General features: G+C 32.2%; 2 protein-coding genes across 4 annotated transcripts; one reads left to right on the top strand and one right to left on the bottom strand.

The window, feature by feature from the left end:
• The first annotated feature begins 351 nt into the window (after positions 1-351).
• Positions 352-8985, top strand: LOC139493261 (multiple epidermal growth factor-like domains protein 6). Its single transcript, XM_071281492.1, has 5 exons — positions 352-508; positions 2569-4191; positions 4817-5503; positions 7351-7468; positions 8781-8985. The coding sequence occupies exons 1-5, from the start codon at positions 421-423 to the stop codon at positions 8824-8826; spliced, it is 2562 nt and encodes an 853-aa protein (XP_071137593.1). The 5' UTR covers positions 352-420; the 3' UTR covers positions 8827-8985.
• Positions 8986-10988: 2003 nt separating this feature from the next.
• On the bottom strand, positions 10989-20805 carry LOC139493263 (potassium channel subfamily K member 10-like). Of its 3 annotated transcripts, XM_071281497.1 has the most exons (7): positions 20038-20805; positions 16607-16774; positions 15560-15727; positions 14103-14441; positions 13345-13490; positions 12612-12662; positions 10989-11664 (listed from the first exon to the last, which is right to left on the bottom strand). In XM_071281497.1, the coding sequence occupies exons 2-7, from the start codon at positions 16746-16748 to the stop codon at positions 11626-11628; spliced, it is 885 nt and encodes a 294-aa protein (XP_071137598.1). In that variant the 5' UTR covers positions 16749-16774; positions 20038-20805; the 3' UTR covers positions 10989-11625. The 3 variants fall into 3 exon arrangements, with proteins under 3 accessions (XP_071137598.1, XP_071137597.1, XP_071137595.1); XM_071281496.1 differs by lacking the exon at positions 12612-12662 and having other exon boundaries at positions 20038-20432; XM_071281494.1 differs by lacking the exons at positions 10989-11664; positions 12612-12662 and adding an exon at positions 13014-13124.
• Positions 20806-20878: the final 73 nt, after the last annotated feature.

Below are 20878 nucleotides of genomic sequence, written 5' to 3'. Positions count from 1 at the left end.
CTTTAAAACAAAACAAGTTATATTGGGTAATCAGACAATTATTGATAAATTGAAGATCGTTTTGTTTCTCTTGTCTGTGCCCTTTCAGTGACCAGATAAAACAGCATCATTAGCATTCAAGCCAGAAACAATGAATGAATGAATAATTTAAAGGGACAATGTTTAAAGTCTCTATATGTACTTGGATCAAGTGAACTAGTCCGAACGTTCCTTTTTTAGTTTATCAATATCTTATTTTGCGGTAGATAACATGTCTTTGACCTACCTTGTCACAAAAATATTATGAATTGATAAATAACAAATATGGGGGAATCCACTAACTGATTTTAAAGCAATTTTATTGTTATTATTATTGTGAAATGTTAAAGTAGATTATAAAATCACGTGCAGCAATAATATCTCCACTCATCTGTAGCCACCATGAAAGTAACATGTTTACAAGTAATTTTATTTGGATTAACTGTCGTATCCGTATCTATAACAAGCATACACTGTGAAAATAATCAAGGTATGAATATAATTAATTATTATGATTATAAGAATAAATGCAGGATTTTCACGATAGCGTACATTAATTTTAAATATTTATTTGTATCTCATTGTATGTATACTATATTAGGTAACATATATTAATGCAAGGTTAAGGTGAAGTAAGCGTATCACAAAGGTTGACTCACCTATTTATTACTTTATTACCTGAGAAGGTTTATATACAGTGATTGTTCAGGGACGTTGAAAAGGTTAAGAGAAAAGGTTGAATTCTTTAAAAAAAAAAAATAGAAAATGGTCTTGATTTTCGTTCATTATTTTTTTTACATAAATCAGGTCGTTAGTTTTCTCAATTGAATAGTTTTCATTTGTCAGTACGGGGCCTTTTATAGCCGACTATACGTTATTGGTTTAACTCATTGTTTCATGCCGTCCTGGGACCGATAGTTGTTAATTTCTGTGTCATTTGAGAACTGTCACTTTGGTAATCATACCACATTTTTTTCTTATTTTATATGATAAACACCGTTAATATGGACCTTTGTACGAAAAAAAACACAAGTTGTTTCTTTAAAAGAAGAAAAGCAATCGTGTATCTTACAACGCTAAATATTTGAAAAGGTGTTTTTGATACTATAGCTTTTTAATTAGCAATATATCAGTTAGCACTGTTAATTTCTGAAAAACGAATGAAATTGTCCAATAAATATGTATAAGAGAAATTGATTTGGAATAAGATAGGAATCTACAATTTGATAAAATAGGATAATAAATAGAAGTGGTCGTAGATTATTTACTGCTACTGCTTTAAATTTGCTATTAGTCATTTTATAGTTGCATGGTCATTCAAATGTCTCAGAACAGAAATATTCAAATTTTAGGAGAAACATATATTTCAAAATGCACTTTATGTATTTATCTATTCTTAAATGTTTTATATATAGAATAGAAACCCAACATTGTCTCTTGTCGTCATTCTTGCAGATAGTATTCGTGTAAAACAGAATATGCAAATCTAAATAATTGTTTGTCAATTATACATACCGTTATTTTAACAATGATCAATATGGTACTTATAACTTATATATTTTCTTTAAAGTGTGGTTTACTAATTTTAGCCTTATATTTTGTTCTCTGGTTGGTGGCTAGTTGACTTATTGGCAATACTACCACATCTAATTATTTTGAAACGTATACAAGAATTTATTGATAAGTTTAATGATTTTCCAAGCGAGAATTTTGGAATACCAAATTTGAGATTCTCCACATCTTTCAAAAATTAGAATTGAACGATCGAAAGTTGATTAATATTGTAGACAATGTGACAAAGAGGTAAAATATGTTTCTGTTATAATACTATAAGGCAAACAGCCGAAATACATGCTCAGAATGGATTGTGCCAGACAGGAGAAGAAACTGTAAAAAACATGTTGTCATGTATTTGTTCTTCTTTAACCCACAGGATCAATATATGTAAATCTAGTATTGTACTTCAAAACATTCACTATTTTACAGGTTACATAGCATCTACATTATTGAGCACTTCGTGGAGCTGTCAAAAAATGATATGAAAAGTTAAAAAAAAAAACTGTGTTAACACTTCTTTCAAAGAACTTATAATCATTAGTATTTTAAAATCAAAACATACACGTGACAAAAACCAAAAGACATTTGGGAGTCTACATACACCAAGGAGTAAATCGCCCCCATTTCCAACCGCATTTAACGAATTTGTACTGGGTTTTTTTCTAATTTGTTTATGTGTCTATATGTTGCTTTCTCAAAGTCGTATGCCACACATCTTCATTCATCGGTACATTTATGTTGGTTTCTTGAAAATGCAATAGATTCGGACAACTTCCTATTTCAATATATATATATAATCTCATTATAGATACTAGAATAAACAGGATGTACACCAGACGCGGGTTTCGTTTAAAGTCTTGCCGGTGACCTATCTAATGCATCATTCAATAGACCTGGTTTCAAATCAGATGATTTAACCTAATACTTAATTATAAATATCATAAGAAACTATATCGTTTCAAAAATATTGAGTAAAATTATTGTTTGTTTCAGATTGTATAAATTGTTCTGACAGATGTTTTAATGATACTGGCTATTGTAACGGAAGTTGCACGAATGGGTTTTATGGATCCGATTGTAACTCGACGTGTCCCAACAACTGCTATTATAGATGTGATCGAATCACTGGCGAATGTACAAATTGTAAGACTCATTATTATGGTGTAAACTGTACAGAAAGCTGCTCGGAAAGATGTCACGATAAGTATTGTAATCAAAGTGGAATTTGTTTATCTTGCAAGAGCCCTTACTACGGCGATAATTGTGACAAGAATTGTCCCTCAAATTGCAACGCGGTTGCTGGCTGTGATCGACAAACCGGTGAATGTTCATATGGCTGCAATTATGGGTTTTGGGGAAATTATTGTGAAAACAATTGTAGTGACCGGTGCAAATCGGCTTGTCAACGACATTATGGCACTTGTTGGGGATGTAAACCTGGGTTCGGTGGTTCCAACTGTCAATTTAATTGCATAGCACACTGTGACTCTTGTTCAAGGAATGATACCTGTTATGAATGTTCGAAAGGCTGGTTTGGAGAAAAGTGTGAACTTCGATGCCCAGTTAATTGTCGAAATTCGATTTGTTCAATGTTTGATGGTTCTTGTTCCTGTTCAAAAGGCTGGTATGGAAAAGACTGTAATGATACATGTATTGACAACTGTGATTCCTGCATTGATAATACTACGTGTAATGTATGCTCAGAAGGATATTATGGTCGATATTGCGAAAGTTCTTGTCCGTCTAATTGTACAAAATGTGAACGAAGTGGCGAAAAATGTACTCGGTGCAATTCTGGTTTATTCGGTGACCAATGTACATGTGATGTGGACCAATGTTTTAAACATGAATCAGGGTCGCATTGTGTCGAATGTAAACATCCTGGTTGGTATCCGAAAATAGGAGGATGTTGTAGATGTAGTGACAATTGTATAGGTGGACATTTAAATTGTGATAATACTACAGGGTTATGTTTAGACGGGTGTGAGCCAGGATATTACGGGACGCACTGTGTTGATAAATGCAGCAGCCATTGTATCGGAAATGACACTGTATGTAATTCAACAACCGGTGTATGTCCGTATGGGTGTGAACCTGATTGGTTTTATTCCACATGCAAATATGGATGTTCACTCCTTACGCCACACTGTTCCAAATGTTCCCAGTTTAAGGATAATATCAATAGTTTTAAAGCTGCCGGTTGCGATGAGTGTGATAGTGGGTTTTACAAACCCATACTTGAAAAGTTTTGCGCACGATGTGAAAATTGTTTATATGATGAATGTAATGGCCGAACAGGACGTTGTCTTAAAGGTTGTGAAGTGGGATGGTATGAGAATCCTTACAGTTTAGGGACATGCGATCGACGATGTGACACTAGCTGCATTGATGGTCTCTGTGACCCAACCAATGGCACATGCATACATGGATGCAAAGATGGTTGGACAGGTGACAGCTGTAGGTTGACTTGTTCCAGTTATTGTTTAAACAAAACTTGTGATCAGTTTTCTGGTGATTGCATTAAATGTAACCCTGGATATTATGGTCACAGCTGCTATTTTGGTTGCGTTAACTGTATTGGAGGAACATGTAATCAAACAACTGGTATCTGTGAAGGTATATATATTATAGTCCATAGTAATGTGCTTAATTATCATTGGTATTTAGAGTTTCATGAATACATTGGAAAGTATACCCTTGAGGATTAACTAAAAAAAAATTAAAGTCAACATTTGATTGTTGATTAAACAAATGTAAAGTTAATAGCAACAATGTAATCAAAAGATAATCTGTATAATTCCGCTTTTTTTCGAAAACACAATGATGACAAATGAATTAGCTTTATAATTTTTGTATGACCATTTGACAGGATTTTTTACTTATAACTTGCATACAACTTAATATCATATGCTGTATAATTTATATCGGTTGTGGCATCATTTATAATATTATTCAAATTAATAAAAATCGGACAAACAAAAGGATGTTTTCTTTTTTTTATTCACAAAAAAAATGTGCTTGTGCAAATACGATACTCGCACATGCGATGTATAATTGAGTACACAAATTCAAGTACTTACACGGAATTTTTTGTGAAATTAAGTCGGTCTTTAACGGTTTATCTTACATTAATTTATATCATCATTTACTGGGCATTTAAATAAAAGAAACTATCAAATAATTCTACTTTTGACATGCCGTATCATACTTTAATTAGTTACTGCTTCTTTTTTCTCTTTAGATGGTTGCATGGATGGTCACTTTGGTCCACGATGCTCTCGATTGTGTAACAATTGCATAGATGGGAAATGTGATAGACAAGGAGGGTGCACGTCCGGGTGTATGGATGGAAACTTTGGGCGATACTGTAATAAATCATGCAGCCAATGTCTGGGTGGAAAGTGCGACCTAAAAGGTGTTTGTATGTCGGGTTGTACGCCTGGGAAATACGGAAGAAACTGCGCTGTATATTGTCCGGAAAATTGTTTGATATGCCATTCAGTGACTGGCCGATGCCTTCATATATCACCTCCATGTAATAACAGTCACTGCACAATGAATTTTACGAATTCTGTTTGTCCGCCTTCAAGATTTGGTTTTAATTGCAACCAAACGTGTAGTAAACACTGTAAAAATAGTTCCTCGAATGGATATATATGTGAAAAATATAGTGGTACCTGTATCGAACCTTGCGCTACTGGTCAATTTGGACAATTTTGTAATAAATCTTGTGGAAAATGTGCTTTAGCGGATAACACATTGACGTCGTGTAATTCATCAGACGGACACTGTATAAACTGTTTAAATGGTTATTATGGAAAACAATGTTTTCAAAAATGTAGTGAATCGTGCCTAAAAGGGAAATGTAAAGGTAACGGTATGTGTTCACAGGGATGTAAACCGGAATGGAAAGGTACATTCTGTGAAGGTAAATATAGTACTTTGTACTCAAACATTTAGTTTCAATGTCCATGTATGCAAAACATGTATGTATGGTTCATATAAAAGTGACATAGTTAAACATTGTAGGAGAACATAATTCAATTACTCAATAACAGACACCAAGTGATAGGTAGAGCCCAAAATAGACTTCCACTGTATATGTTCAAAACAGGATAGTCGCTGCAAAAGAAAATCAAAACTTACTATATTCACGTGATTGCTTTCTGACACTGAGGCATCTTAATACAGATATTATCATAACCTGTACACTTTACACATACTTTTATTTGGCCGTACCTTTTTAGCTCAGCTGGCCCGAAGGGCCAAGTGAGCTTTTCCCATCACTTGGCGTCCGGCGTCCGTCGTCGTCGTCGTCCGTTGTCGTCCGTCGTCGTCCGTCGTCGTCCGTCGTCGTTTACTTTTACAAAAATCTTCTTCTCTGAAACTACTGGGCCAAATTAAACCAAACTTGGCCACAATCATCATTGGAATATCTAGTTTAAAAAATGTGTGGCGTGACCCAGCCAACCAACCAAGATGGCCGCCATGGCTAAAAATAGAACATAGGGGTAAAATGCAGTTTTTGGCTTATAACTCAAAAACCAAAGCATTTAGAGCAAATCTGAAATGCGGTAAAAGTGTTTATCAGGTCAAGATCTATCTGTCCTGAAATTTTCAGATGAATCGGACAACCTGTTGTTGGGTTGCTGCCCCTGAATTGGTAATTTTAAGGAAATTTTGCTGTTTTTGGTTATTATCTGTAAACAGCAATAATGTTCAGCAAAGTAAGATTTACAAATAAGTCAGCATGACCAAAATGGTCAGTTGATCCCTGAAGGAGTTATTGCCCTTTATAGTCAATTTTTAACCATTTTTTTCGTAAATCTTAGTAATCTTTTACAAAAATCTTCTTCTCTGAAACTACTGGGCCAAATTAAACTAAACTTTGCCATAATCATCATTGGGGTAATTTGTTTAAAAAATGTGTGGCGTGACCTGGCCAATCAACCAAAATGGCTGCCACGGCTAATAATAGAACATAGGGGTAAAATGCAGTTTTTGGCTTATAACTCAAAAACCGAAGCATTAAGAGAAAATCTGACAGGGTTTAATTGTTTATCAGGTCAAGATCTATCTGCCCTGATGTTTTCACATGGATCGGACAACCTGTTGTTAGGTTACTGTCCTGAATTGGTAATTTTAAGGAAATTTTGCCGTTTTTTGTTATTATCTTGAATATTATTATAGATAGAGATAAACTGTATACAGCAATAACGTTCAGCAAAATAAGATCTACAAATAGGTTTACATGACCAAAATAGTCAATTGATCCCTTAAGGAGTTATTGCCCTTTATAGTTAATTTTTAACATTTTTCATAAATTTTTGTAAATTTGTAGAAAATATTTTCCACTGTAATTACTGGGCCAAGTTCATTATAGACAGAGATAATTGTAGCAACAATAATGTTCAGTAAAGTAAGATCTACAAACACATCACTATCACCAAAACACAATTATGTCATGAATTTATCCGTGTCCATCATTTAATATGCACAAGACCAAGGTGAGCGACACAGGCTCTTTAGAGCCTCTAGTTGAAAAGATGTGAATTCTATTTTTTACAAACTCCAAAGCTGAATGAAGGAAAAACCATATTTGCATTAATAAAATTAGCTCGTTATTGTGGAATGTAGTGTGCTACATGTAAATATTTCAATAGCATTTCAAGCTTTTAAAGAAAAATTACCCACTTTGGTTCTTTTTTTTTTTGGTAGAAACATTATCTACATTTTATTATATAAATACTTTATCCTTTCTTTTGATCACTGTAGTAAAACAACCTGCTAAGCAGACCGGATTGTCTAGTGGTTCTGTGACAGGAATATCTATTGGATGTGTGGTTACTGTGATTTTAATAGTCGTGTTGGCATATTTTATATATAGACGAAGGTAAAGTATGAGACTATGATATATTCAAGAATTCAAAATTTGACATTATGATAACAATTTTCAAGCATGTTTTGAATAGGTATATTTTATATACTAAAAGTAAACAAATATATATTCAAACATATTTTCATATTTTATGAAAGGTTTTGACTGACACATTACATTTTTGACATTTGTTTTCACTCTTGAATAAATAATAACAGATATGTTCTAACTCATAGAATATGATAAGGTAAGTGGAAGATAACAAAGGGATTGATTCGAAAAAAATCTAACATTGCTAAGGATAACACAATATTCGAGTATGAACATACAAAACACAGGGAAAAGATGCAACTAATAAATATATCAGTTAAAACTAAACACGTAATGAAACTATTAAGCTAAAATACAGACAAGTGCGACCCATTATTCCGACCTAAAACTAAACGGTCTGTGTCTAAGAGGCTTGGAAGAGAATATAAACGTCCATATCACGCAAGGACAAATTGAGGACTGGCTAAATAAGTCAGTATTATCTGAGATAAGTCGTTATAATTGTTTTGCTATCTATAAAAACAGGTTCAACCAATCATTTTTGTCTTAAAATTTCCTGTACCAATTCAAGATTATTTTATTTGTATCAAATAGTCCGTTTATATGTATGTTGGCGTTCTTTTTTGTTGGAGTTCAGTCTTCCTGTTGATCCTTTTTTCCCCTTATAGTAGTTGTGGTTCGCTCTGTTTTGGTTTGTGCGCGTTTAATTAATTTATGAGTATTGAACCGCGGTCGCATACTGTTACCTTTATTTGGAAACTTAATTCATGTATTATGACGACATGCGGTCCAGTTTTATCTCCATCTTAAATTAATATGAGCAAGCTTTATGAGCCAAACAGCACTTTGTCTTCTTGTGCATTTGACGTTTTCATAATACGTTCATCAACCCTTCATCAAGACATTTGAGTGCCTAATATTGCTTTGCGAATTTTTCTCATGTAGTTTCATCATTTTATTTTTAATAAGATTGTTTCTTTTACCTTACAAGTAAAAAGTTCTAGATAGTACCTTATACAACTTATAGCTAGCTACAAAACCAGGTTTAGTCCAACGTTTTGTACATACGAAAATGCAGGTACCAAGTCAGGCATATTACAGTTGTTATCCATTCGTTCGATATGTTTGAGCTTTTGATTTTGCCATTTAATTAGTGATTTCCCGTTTTTTGATTTTTCTCACAGTTCAGTTTGTTGTGATTTTACTTTATTCATATGCCAAATATATTATTAGTATAGTATAGCGCTATTACTAGATACTATATATTTCGTTTCAGGAGTAATAAGGACAATGCCTTCAGTATGAAGAATATACAATACTGAACCGTTAGATGACTACACCAAGCAAAGCAATCAAAACAATAGAAATATATATATATATTTATAGTTAATTGTGTCTTATACTGCTTATAACTACATAAAGTACAAATAAATTAAAACTCGCTTAGGTCAAATTAACTACAGCGCAGATTTGGTGTTGTATAGACTCTTCTTTTTTTGCAATAGTTATCAAAGGTAACAGACGTATCATCTGATACGTCAGACGAGCGTTTCGTCTGCATAAGACTCATCAGTAATACTCCGATCCAATAAGAAAGAAAGCCATACAAGTATAAAGTTTAAGAGCATTGAGGATCCAATATTCCAAAAAGTTGCGCGCAAAGTGCTGCTACGGTAATCTATGCCTGGGATATGAAAAACCTTAATATTTCGAAAAATTCATAATTAAAACAAATAAGACTTAGTATATGATTTTTCAAAACAAGGTAAATAACAAACTCAAAGAATATTACAGATATGATCATTTTATTGTTAAATGAACAAGATAACATTATCCAGAAACTAGAACACATGGGACACTTATGGTATTTGATCTATTAAAAAACATTTTATAGATCATTGAGAATGGAAAGGGGATAGTGTCAAAGAGACGACAACCCGACGAAAGGGTCTCCTATTTCATATAACAAGTTGTTGGTTATAATAACGAAAATTGCAAAGATGGATAATTCGGATATGAATGTAATGGTAATTCAACATGACCTGACAACTTCATACAAGATATAGTAGAAATACTAGAGAATATATATATTTCAAAATAAACTGTTTCTATGACAGTCATTTGAAAATAATTGTTTCACAAACTGCCGTTTATATACTGCTCAACAACCCAATGAATGGTTATTTAGCTGTTGTGATGGGTTTTGCGGGAACGGTTGCGAAACCAGTTAAAGTGAAAGACGCGAATCTTCAAAGTCAATAAATAAAATTGTTTAACTAGGAGATGGCAATAGTAGTATACCGTTGTTCAGTAAAACAATTTCACGACGGAACAACACAAATACTGAATTGATTGAAAAACAAACGCCAACATACATAGAAACGGACTTTAATAAATACTGTCATATTCCTAACTTGGTACAGGGCATTTTAAGATAACAAAAGGTAGGTTAAAACTAGTTTTATGGTTAACCAAACCTTCAGCTGATATTTCAATGTTACAAATACCACTTAAATGGCAACAATACGTGACATAAATGCAGTACACATAAACGCAAAAACACTCAGACCAGAAATACATTAACAAATAATATAATTATAGTGTATTACAACAACAGAATAACAACATACGACAAGTGTGAACTTAAATGCCAATGCAAGTTGATAAAATCTATATTACAAATTATTATTTGAGAAATTCATCTGCATACAAACTAGATGTTGTGTGTCATATTATGGGAGAATGAAATTATAATGGTACATTTATAAAATCAGCACAAAAACTTTGCATTTATAAAGAATATGTGTTGTCAAATGTCATGTTTATTTTCCACTAGTAGTTTCTATTATATTGCATTTATAAATTTCTACTTGTAAACATTCTCATATATGGGCATACACGATTCATATCATTATTTGTATGAATCCTGTAAAAGAGGGACGAAAGATACCAAAGGGACAGTCAAACTCATAAATCTAAAACAAACTGACAACGCCATGGCTGTATTTGGTTTTGGAATGAGGTGTTTTATTCTTTGATAGTAGAAATACGATTTGTAGAAAAATTTACGGTTCGAGTATCTTTTCAAAAGGATGGTGTGGTAAAAAACACTCGCTATGAAAGATTTATTGAAATCTGTGATTTATACATTGATAATATATATATTGTAATGTATGACAAGACGAATGATAATATATATATATATATTGTAAGTCTTATTTCCGTTTGTATTGTAATAAGTGCACTTTAAAGAATCTATAGACGGTAAATTGGTTTTGTTGCTGATCATTGTTCATACAACGTCGACATAAGTCAGTGCTTATTTGGTGCACTTCGGGTCCTGACGATATCTTAGTTTATTTTTTCTTGATATGAATGTGTTTCATGATTAATGTCATTAACGTGTACCCGTAAATAAACTCATCATAGATACCAGGACTAAATTTTGTATATACGCCAGACGCGCGTTTTTTCTACAAAAGACTCAACAGAAATATTTTGTATTGTAAAACATGACAAACGTATCCGTTAACAATACTATTATATTATATACATCTGTTGGCCTATATATTTCTGAACTGCTATCAAGCAGAGTACATGTAGTACAGGTGGTTCCCTTTGTCAATCCAACGACCTCATATGCACATACAGCATTAACTACAATTTTCATGATTTAAAGATGCATTGCATAAATGTATATTGTCATTGATCGTAAACAATTTTTCTGTGGGAATTTGCACAGTTGGTGGTGCGTGTGTAGCAGTGGACTCTCAATCCGTCAACACTCCCGGTCTCCCTTCTTTTTGACTTCATATGATTATTTCAGTTCTAGGCATTCTCCTTGATATAAAACTTCTGTATGTCTTTATGGGAATATATGTAATCTAATGTTGCCGCGAATTCAAATGATGATTCATGTTTCTTCATACAAAGTATCCTTAAAAAGGCTTTCAACGATTCACATGCGTTGAAAGAGTATCTATATCATTATATATTTTTGGACCAACCGAAAATCTTAATGTCATTCATTCTAAAAGACGTTGTGATCCATTTTAAACATTGTCAAGATTTAGAGGCCTAGACATAATTAGTGTCACGAATCACAGATTTCATATGAAAATCTACGCCACTTTTGCAAGATCACCAGTCGCAATGTCAGTCTGAAAATATAAAATATTAACATTGACGGAGCGGAATCGATATTAATAAATAAACGCGTTTTAGTAAACATCCCACTTTTATTTAAAATTATAAGCGAAAAACCTTTACCGACCACACATAATTATCAGTTGTGTAGTTCAATAATTATATTTATTGTCTAAATTAGTACAAAATTCAAATTAAATACAAATCATTAACAAAGCAGTAGCATTCTTGCTTAAAACGCCTGTTTGTATGTGCAGGGAGTTTAAATGCACAGACACGTTTGTGCGGTAATGCATGAAATAATTGTCATTGAACTTAAAGAAATCACCAATTAATAAATATTCAAAACGTTGCAATTTGGCAATTTATGATATTTCTAACAATGATATGTGAGGCTGCATTTTTCAAGTTTAGTTTCCCATGCGTAATTCTATTTTGAAGTATTATAAAGTGTCTGCTTTTCTTTTTAGTATTTTTTTTTTTTTTTTTAATTCCCTGACTTAATTCCCGCCTTTCGACTGGTAAAGCGAAATAGTTGGTGTGGTTTGTCGGACTGTGGAATAGTTAAACATCTAAATTTGTTTATGTTGTGTTAACAGGCAATGGGTGGTCATATGCTGAACGCATTCAAGTCAGGAGAAAAATGTAAATTGTCAGCTCCAAAACAAGATAATATGTCCTATAGGGACCAGTTGGAGAATTTCATGCTTTTTACTATTTGAAAACGTTTTTTGGTTGGAATTATATTTATTGAAAACAAATCCGATTGAAATTGTGCGTATGAGAGGAACGACATTGAATCATGGTCTGTAGTCCGTGAGTTCCGTCTTAGTTTCTGTCTAAGAGAAAAAAAAGGTTTAGATCCTAAATATGTTAGTGGTCAGCTTTTAGGACTTATGTATCTTTTGTCACGATTGGTTCATCTCGGACAGTTTTTTTGTTTTGTTTTGAGGCTCTTTGCCTTTGTATTAACATCTTCATATGTATTATCCACGTCACTTCTAATTTTCACCTAAAAAAAACAAGTGTCAGTTTGAACAGACAATTGTAAAATGTTTAGCATATATTGCATTTAAAATATGAAAATATTTGAAAGAGTGCATTTATTGTTATCAAAGTTATTGAACTTTGCATGCATATACATACTAAACAAATCCTTCTTGCCTGTATGTATTTATTACGAATCTATAACGTATTATCGACGAAAAAAAAATTTATTCAGTGATTGTTGATTGCAAGTTTATTAACGTTAAATTTTGTTGCCAAGGTTAACTGGATCGTGAAATTGATAAACAAAAGCACACGTGAAGAACGTGGCAAAAAAACAAAATTAAAATAGCTATATTTGTTTTATATTTTCCATGCGTTCCTTTTTGTTAATTTAAAATTGTCTATTTAAATACCAGTGCACTTTTATTTACATTCTGTCATCATGGGTTTCCTCTCGCACTTGCGCCGTGTGTTGGCTGATGTTCTAACGAGAAGATTAAGAAAAGTTATCGGCAATCTAGTGTATGGGAAGCAAATAATTCAATAGCAGTACATTAATGGAGATTTTGATAATACCAAAGATTTGAACAAGAATTGTCACGTGCACTTGTTTTCAAGTAAAACTTAGTCTTTCGAGTATAGAAACATATTCAATATTTCTTTTATTTTAATGTTTTATATGACTTAAAATAAAATTGCTATACCTGCTTCTTTTCTTTTTTCTCAGTGAAAGCCTTAGCTGTTTCTGTACATTCACCGATAAGAGCACCAACCCATGCAAGACCGGTAAATATCCAAATAATAACTAAAAGTTTGTAAACAATTTTTGTACCACCTTCAGTTGTAGTCCCTAGAAAAGAATATTCATTATAAGTAGTCATCTTACGAGAAGCATATACATCTATTGGATCCATTCAAACTCTACTTGTAAGAAAACATAAAGATACGTGTTCTTTAATCGTCAATGACTTAAAATTGATGGATTTGTGATCTTTTAATTGGGGGCGTGACGTTTTCGGACACAATTTGTCAATGAGACACAAATGTCACACAATATTGTTTGAAATATAAACCTATGTATTTACTGGTCACTTAAGACTAACAAAATATCAACACAACACTTCACGCAATGGTCCAAAAAGAAACAATGCAAACATTTTTTTTTCAAACAGTAATTAAAATATAAAAAAGATGTGGTATGATTGCCAATGAGACAACTCTCAAAAAATTTATTAATTGCCCACAAGTATTTGTGAATAAGCATAAATAACTAATAAATTAAAAGAAAGTATCTATATCTCCTTTTGAAATGAAATATACTTCTCATTGTTTGGCCCATACTACATTTGTTGGCAAACTAAATTTTACAATCAATAATATTTGTGTTATACGATTACACACGGTTGAAATCTTCAAACAAATTGATATTTTAAAAAGTAACTAATACAAAATGTATATTTACCAACAACGAAATCTCCGAATCCAATGGTTGTGAAGGTAATCACAGTATAATAAATGGCCTCTCCGTACGCCCAGTCTTCTATTGCGGATATTATAGCTGATGGTATCAAAATGAGCAAACAAATTGTTGTAAAATATAACAAAAAATATTTGAAACCTTTTTCCGTTTTGGTATATTTATTCAGGCATGGTATTTTCTTATTTGTAAAATAACTATTGAGTTTCTTTATTTTTTCTGCAAGGCCTGTAATGATCAACCCTGTAACTGGAATTCCGATCAAAGCAAAAATTACAATGAAAGCTTGTCCACCTTTTGTTGCAGGAGTTTGATTTCCATACCCTTGAAATAAAAGACATGTTATTTAAGCCTTACAGTTACAGCATTTAAAAATCATAAACAAATTTATGTTTGAGTATTTTACACTTATTTCATGTTAGGACATTTTTAATTTGACTTTACGGTACGTGTCTTGTTGTCCTTTAAAATACTAGTTGGTACTGGCTGTACAAGACGTCGGACTTTCTGTTTGGTCTACAATTACACGGTATGTTTTCAAACATCGCACCATCTTACTTTGAGAAAACTTCCTAACACACTTCAAAGATATTTTAAAGAAATTCCCAAATTTTAGTTTACTCTGTGATATGAAAGTTTATACGCTTCATTTTACGAGATTATTAAGTTATATTAATTTTATAATAACCCTTTAGAACTTCCCTAAGGTAGCTCGGGTGTCTTCCTCAATCTTGGATTTTGAAGTGGCAGACAACGAGTGGTCTAAATCATTAATAAAATGTGCAAGTACATTTCGAGAGTAGTATGTAATTCATATGTTACACCCCTAATGTAAACAAAGTAAATTATGTGTTTAGTTATAATAACGGCTTTTTTTTCGATAAAAAACTGAATTCTTGTTTGATATTTTTTTCCAACTTTGCCAAATGAGAGAAATAACTCAGATAAGTAATTTAATTTACAATAGAAAGTGTTAACCTGTAGCTTGCAAAGAGTCCGTAGATCCATACCTTTTTAATGTATTTTCGAAAACAGCTGGATAAATTATTAAAATTCTATGGATTGTAATTAAGAAGCACAGCCATCTTAATGAAGATTTATGCAGACATATAATAGAAATCACCATTCTTAACTAGTCTATCTTCAAACTTATTCTTAAAATAACCGATTAAGATATTATACACTGTTATCAAACAATGTATAATTGTCTTCATGAATAGGCAGCACTTTTGAGTGTGAATCTTCAGGCTTATGATAATGATCACATATTTGCAACACATAAGACAATCTGTTATAGGCAACTCTATTATTTTATCTTGTTTCCAATCCACTTATTACACCAAATATGCTAAAAGAACGTCTATCAAGAATTCATGGTACATAAAATATATAACTATTTCTAGTTATTTGATACAAAGACAGAAGGAGATACATGTGCATACCAATCGTAGTTATCGCTGTTACCACAAAGAAAATTGAATTCCCGAAATCCCACTGGGTGGCAGCACTAGTGTTTCCGATAACTGACCTAACACCACTATCATATGCATCTTTAACTTCCGTTAATAAAGTTGATAATTCACTGCTCGTCATGCAAGAGGAGTGATCAGCTGTGAATAAAACAATGTTTTATTTATGTTGAAAGCTATTTCCCAAAAACATTAATGTAAAGTTTTATATCTGTCGTGCTGAATATATGAAATATTCTTATTGTTCAACGAAAAATATTATTAAATACAGATTATGTGTCCATGGTTTACCACCAATACTCAAACATGTAAAATTCAAAGAATATTATCCCTCAATACAAGTGTAATAAACCTGTCAGATATTAATATTTTGTTTTGACATGTCGAGTTCTTAAATAAAAGAAGCGAAGTACACTAAAGAGATATTCATAACTCATAAAAAAAACATTACGATGCTATTAAAAAAAAGAAAGAAAAACAAATCCCAGCATTACACAAAACACAACATAGAAAAAGAAAAACACCAAAACGTGGGGTGATCTGATGTGATCTGAAAGGATAAGCAAATTCATTCCACATTTTAAAAAAATGGCCTGTACCAAGTCAGGAATATCGCCATTGTTATATTATAGTTCGTTTCTGTGTGCGTTACATTTTAACGTTGTGTTTCTGTTGTGTCGTTTGTTTCCTCTGTTGTGAATTCACATTACTATAAGACGTGTCACGATACTCTTCTATCCCAAATTCATGTATTTAGTTTTGATGTTATATTTGTTATTCTCATCGGATTTTGTCTAATGCTTAGTTCGTTTCTGTGTGTGTTACATTTTAATGTTGTGTCGTCATTCTCCATCAGTTTTAGTTTGAAACCCTCATTTGGTTTTTTTCTATCGATTTATGAGTTTCGAACAGCGGTATACTACTGTTGCCTTTATGTAGCTCCCACTATGTTGATCAATGTAAGTACAATTAAAAAATATTAATAACATTTAACTCATTATTTAATACATGGCATCTTACTTAAAAATGTTGACAATGTAGTTATTATATCTGTTGAAGCTGTCTCCTCCTTAGCTTGTTCGAGCGCCATCATTATAGCTCCACCAATCAGAGAATACACAAACAAAATAAGTATCAGGATTAACAAGGTTTTTATTTCCATTTTTTTTTTAAGTTGTTGTTAGAGATCTATAAGAAAAGAACAAAACTGGTTCCGATATTGCTACACTAGTTATAACGTACACAAATTATAAGTGGTTGCAGGCAATCATACCACATCTTCTTATTTCTATAACAATGTAAGATGGGCTATACTTATATTCACGTGAATCGATCCACACACTCCATTATACAATTTGTACTTCGTGTTTTTGTTGCAATCATAAACTTTGGTTATGCAGACTAAATTATAATCTGATTTTTTAGATTAAATTTCAACAAACTTGGAATATGCGAGTATTGAAGTAAATAGAACATTGTGTTTGTCTAGTCGAAGATGGGACGAGACGTTTTAGTGAAAGAATGAGAAATCCGTTTGGCCAAAAAGGCGTCCTTTTAAGCAATTAACAAGTTATTTGTTAGTCTTCAAATATTTGGCCAATAAGTGCCGTTATTATTGTTTGTTTACATAAAATAGATAATACAGTTAGCAATTAACTAGGTTCAACACACCATTTTATCTTAGGAATATGACAGTTGTTAACTAATAGTCTGTTTCTATGTAGTTGGACGCTTGCCTTGATAGCATTTTAGTGTTTGTGTTTTTCCGATGGGTTTTTTCCTCTTATAGTTGGTGTGTTTCCCTCAGTCTAGGTTTGTAACTCGAATTTGTTTCAGTTAATCGATTCATACCTATTGAACAGCAGTATTGGTTCGACTTTCATACGAGTGAAAGGTTTAGCGCTATAAAAACAGGTTCAATCCACCATATCTACATTTCAAAAGTCAGGAATATGACAGTTGTCCATTCGTTTGGTGTGTTTCATCATTTTTGTTTTTGCCATTTTATAAGGGACTTTCCGTTTTCAGTTTTCCTCGGAGTTCAGTATTTTTGTGATTTTACTTTATACTACTATTGCCTTTATAATATTATATTTTTACTCTTTATTCACAGCCAATTTCACAGTTGTATTGTACAGCTTATATGTATGCTTACAAACTACTTTAACAAAACCCCATTTAAACCATTAATAACTTCAACCCGGATATTGCAGGTCACAAAATTGTCAATGCAGTTCGTATTGACAAAAAAGAAAAAGAAGAAACTTTCTAAAACGTTCTTTTGCCAACAAAAGTCGCAATGACAGAAACGTTTGGTTATAATATTCTTAATAAAAAACAACTAAATTTCGATTACAAACACGTGTAGCCGGATATCAATATATAACCCGGCTGACAAAGTTATTACTTGTGACCTTAACATTGTAAATAACACTTCTCTGCGGTATGTGCTATTAACAGGCTCTAAATATTGTTAGACTAATCAATTAGAAACACAACTGAAAATACAGATACTGTATTGGAAACCTAAATTACATAAGTGTCCTTACTAACAACGTTATATTGTTTAGTTTTATAAGTGCTCTATGAAGCATATTTCTAAATTATTAACAGCAACTTGATTATCAGTCAAATCCAGGATTCCAAGTTATTTTCAAACTTGGTGTTCTAAAGGTCAATATTGACACAGATGGACGACTTTACACTTAAATCTATGACAAACGGGACGATTTCAACTTCCCAATTATCAATTTCCCCTTTCTCAGCAGTAACATATCCTCTCCCCCTAGTTAAGTGTTTACATATGACAGTTGATAATTAATGCTTGTGCATGTTCACACTATACAAACTTCATATACAGGATTGTGCTCCTTACGCAGAAACTGCTACAACAAAGTTATGAGGAGGAAAAATTAAAATGACACTCCGTAAATTTTATGGACACCATCACGAATTGGTTGATCCGTACGATGTGTCTGTGCCTAAACTAACTAAGGACATGTTTTCCACGTCTTAGATTGTGGTTTACCATGTACGTCGTCTGGTCTTTAAGTTCGGAATGGGACATATCCCTGAATATGACTTTTTTGCTGAGTGTGAATTCGCAATGTTATAAGACGCGTCTCGTTATTTGTTTATCCAGCGTTCATGTATTTAGTTACGAAATTGTATTTGTACTTCTGATCGAATACTGTCTTATATTTTGTAGTTGTGATTCTATTTTTATTTTTTATTCGTATGTAAAAGTGAAGATAAGTAATCACCCAGTTAATTTGTATTACATTACTTTAAAGCAACTATGTGAACAGGACGGGTGCCACATGTGGAGCAGGATCTGCTTACCCTTCGGAGCACCTGAGATCACCCCTAGTTTTAGTGGGTTTCGTTTTGCTTAGTCTTTAGTTTTCTATGTTGTGTATTCTGTAGTATTATTTGTCTGTTTGTCTTTTTTACTTTTAGCCATGGCGTTGCACAGTTTTGATTTTGGAAGAAAGGCCGACATAGTTAGTTGCAGTATAACAAACATAATTCTATATTAATATTCTTGTATAAAATACATTAAATAAAATAATTTGAAACCTAACCTTGAATCAATTTCCAACATTGTCAAAACAAGTAAACTCCAACAAAATGTGATACTTATTTCATACTGCTGCATTTAGTAATGATCAAATAGTTTATTTTAAATATCCAGATTCATAATTATATTTTCCTGTTTCGCTTTTGCAACTGTGTGCACTCCGTCTAAATTTACTTTACATTTCCGTATTTCGGTGAAGGTAATTATGTTACAAACTGAAAGCAATACTTAATTAAACGTACTTTATTTTCAGAATAAAAACTTCTTTCAAGTTTAAATTTTGATTGTCATCTTAGTCATATGTTGTCGCCTATATACGTATGCATTTTGTTTGTACTGATTATTTTATACCATTGAACATGTTGATTACAAAAATAATTGGTTATTATCTGGTCTCTTTTAAATAAATTATCCATAGCTAATGATAAAAGTTAAGAAAATATAGTCTCAAATGCAGCCCGCAAATGATTCTGTATTTTTGTCAATAGAACTTTGAAGAAAGTGTAATACTGCATGTACATCAGAATGTCACTATAACACTCTGAGATAACACTATCAGTATAGTTTACTGAAGTCAACAATATAGACTTTTGATCAAATCAAAACTACAGGTGTTCTAAATTATATTGCATAACTATAATGCGCTTGCTGTCGCGATCATTGCATTCTCCATATTAACGAATAATCACTCTGTTAACACATATTATGTAATCGTTAATATTAATTATACAACTTTTGAATTACATGAAAGTTAAAAACAGAAATTAATTTTCAGCGTTCGTTTACCATATATGTATTTTGTAACTCTGTTCTTCTGGAATGTTTTTTAAAACTGTATAGAGAGAACAAAACTGATATATGCATGTTTTACCTTGGCAATATGATTCCCGACTTCGTGTATAGTTGAAAATATACCAAACAGTGTTCGTATCATATGATAACGTTATAACATCCTTAAGATAAAAAAAAATGCACTTATGTCTTCTTCCTGTATTTTAACGTGAATTGGAAATCCTTTCGTTTCACAACTTATAAATGTGTGAAATTATATTTTACATTCATTTCCGAAAGGTCATAAAGATTGAAAAAGGAGTTTGATAAATATTGTTTTCTTGTTTGTTACTCATCCATTCACGACAGTTGGAAAGATATGATGAATGGTGACATATTATATTGTTATAATAAAAATTCAACAAATATGTTTATATACATGTATGAACTACAATATGTACTAAAATAAGTCAAGGAAGTGAAAAAGACAATTCATGAGCCAGTTTATTTTTGAATATGAGCTTTTATTATTGCAGTGATTAAGAGATATCAGTATCAAGATAATGAGTCATGAATGTGAGTTACAAAATGAATAATCATTTTTCAAAATGATTCTTTGAAAGCAAAACAAAAATAAATTATTCTTAAATAATCCCAAATCCTGCTTTTGGTCAAAAAAAGATTCAGAAAAAATCCAGCTGCCTGCATATGGAGTATATATCGTCCAGTTGATACGATATTCAAGAGTGTACATTTCCTATTATGATTTCCTTAACGGGTTTGTAAGGGAATCTATGATCTCTGTGATCCTCATAATCCAAGAAACCGTAGCCCGTGTGAGTTTCAATTGAACAACTTGTTCCCCACCTGTCCCTTTATATAAAGGACGTTAATTTATTATTCCATGAGTCAAAATTGCCTTTCGTATGGAACTTGTCCCA

This window comes from Mytilus edulis, chromosome 10 (assembly GCF_963676685.1).
Source record: "Mytilus edulis chromosome 10, xbMytEdul2.2, whole genome shotgun sequence".
Classification (NCBI taxonomy): domain Eukaryota; kingdom Metazoa; phylum Mollusca; class Bivalvia; order Mytilida; family Mytilidae; genus Mytilus; species Mytilus edulis.
The sequence above is the reverse complement of the archived record's forward strand: the minus strand, read 5'-3'. Positions and strand labels throughout refer to the sequence as shown.

Coding starts and splice junctions, on each gene's coding strand:
- LOC139493263 (XM_071281497.1), bottom strand. CDS start 16,748: ATGGAAATAAAAACCTTGTTAATCCTGATACTTATTTTGTTTGTGTAT. Junction 14,442..15,559: donor AACAGCGATAACTACGATTG/GTATGCACATGT, acceptor TTTTATTTCAAG/GGTATGGAAATCAAACTCCT. Junction 13,491..14,102: donor ATTCGGAGATTTCGTTGTTG/GTAAATATACAT, acceptor ATTCTTTTCTAG/GGACTACAACTGAAGGTGGT.
- LOC139493261 (XM_071281492.1), top strand. CDS start 421: ATGAAAGTAACATGTTTACAAGTAATTTTATTTGGATTAACTGTCGTA. Junction 4,192..4,816: donor AACAACTGGTATCTGTGAAG/GTATATATATTA, acceptor TTTTCTCTTTAG/ATGGTTGCATGGATGGTCAC. Junction 5,504..7,350: donor GAAAGGTACATTCTGTGAAG/GTAAATATAGTA, acceptor TGATCACTGTAG/TAAAACAACCTGCTAAGCAG.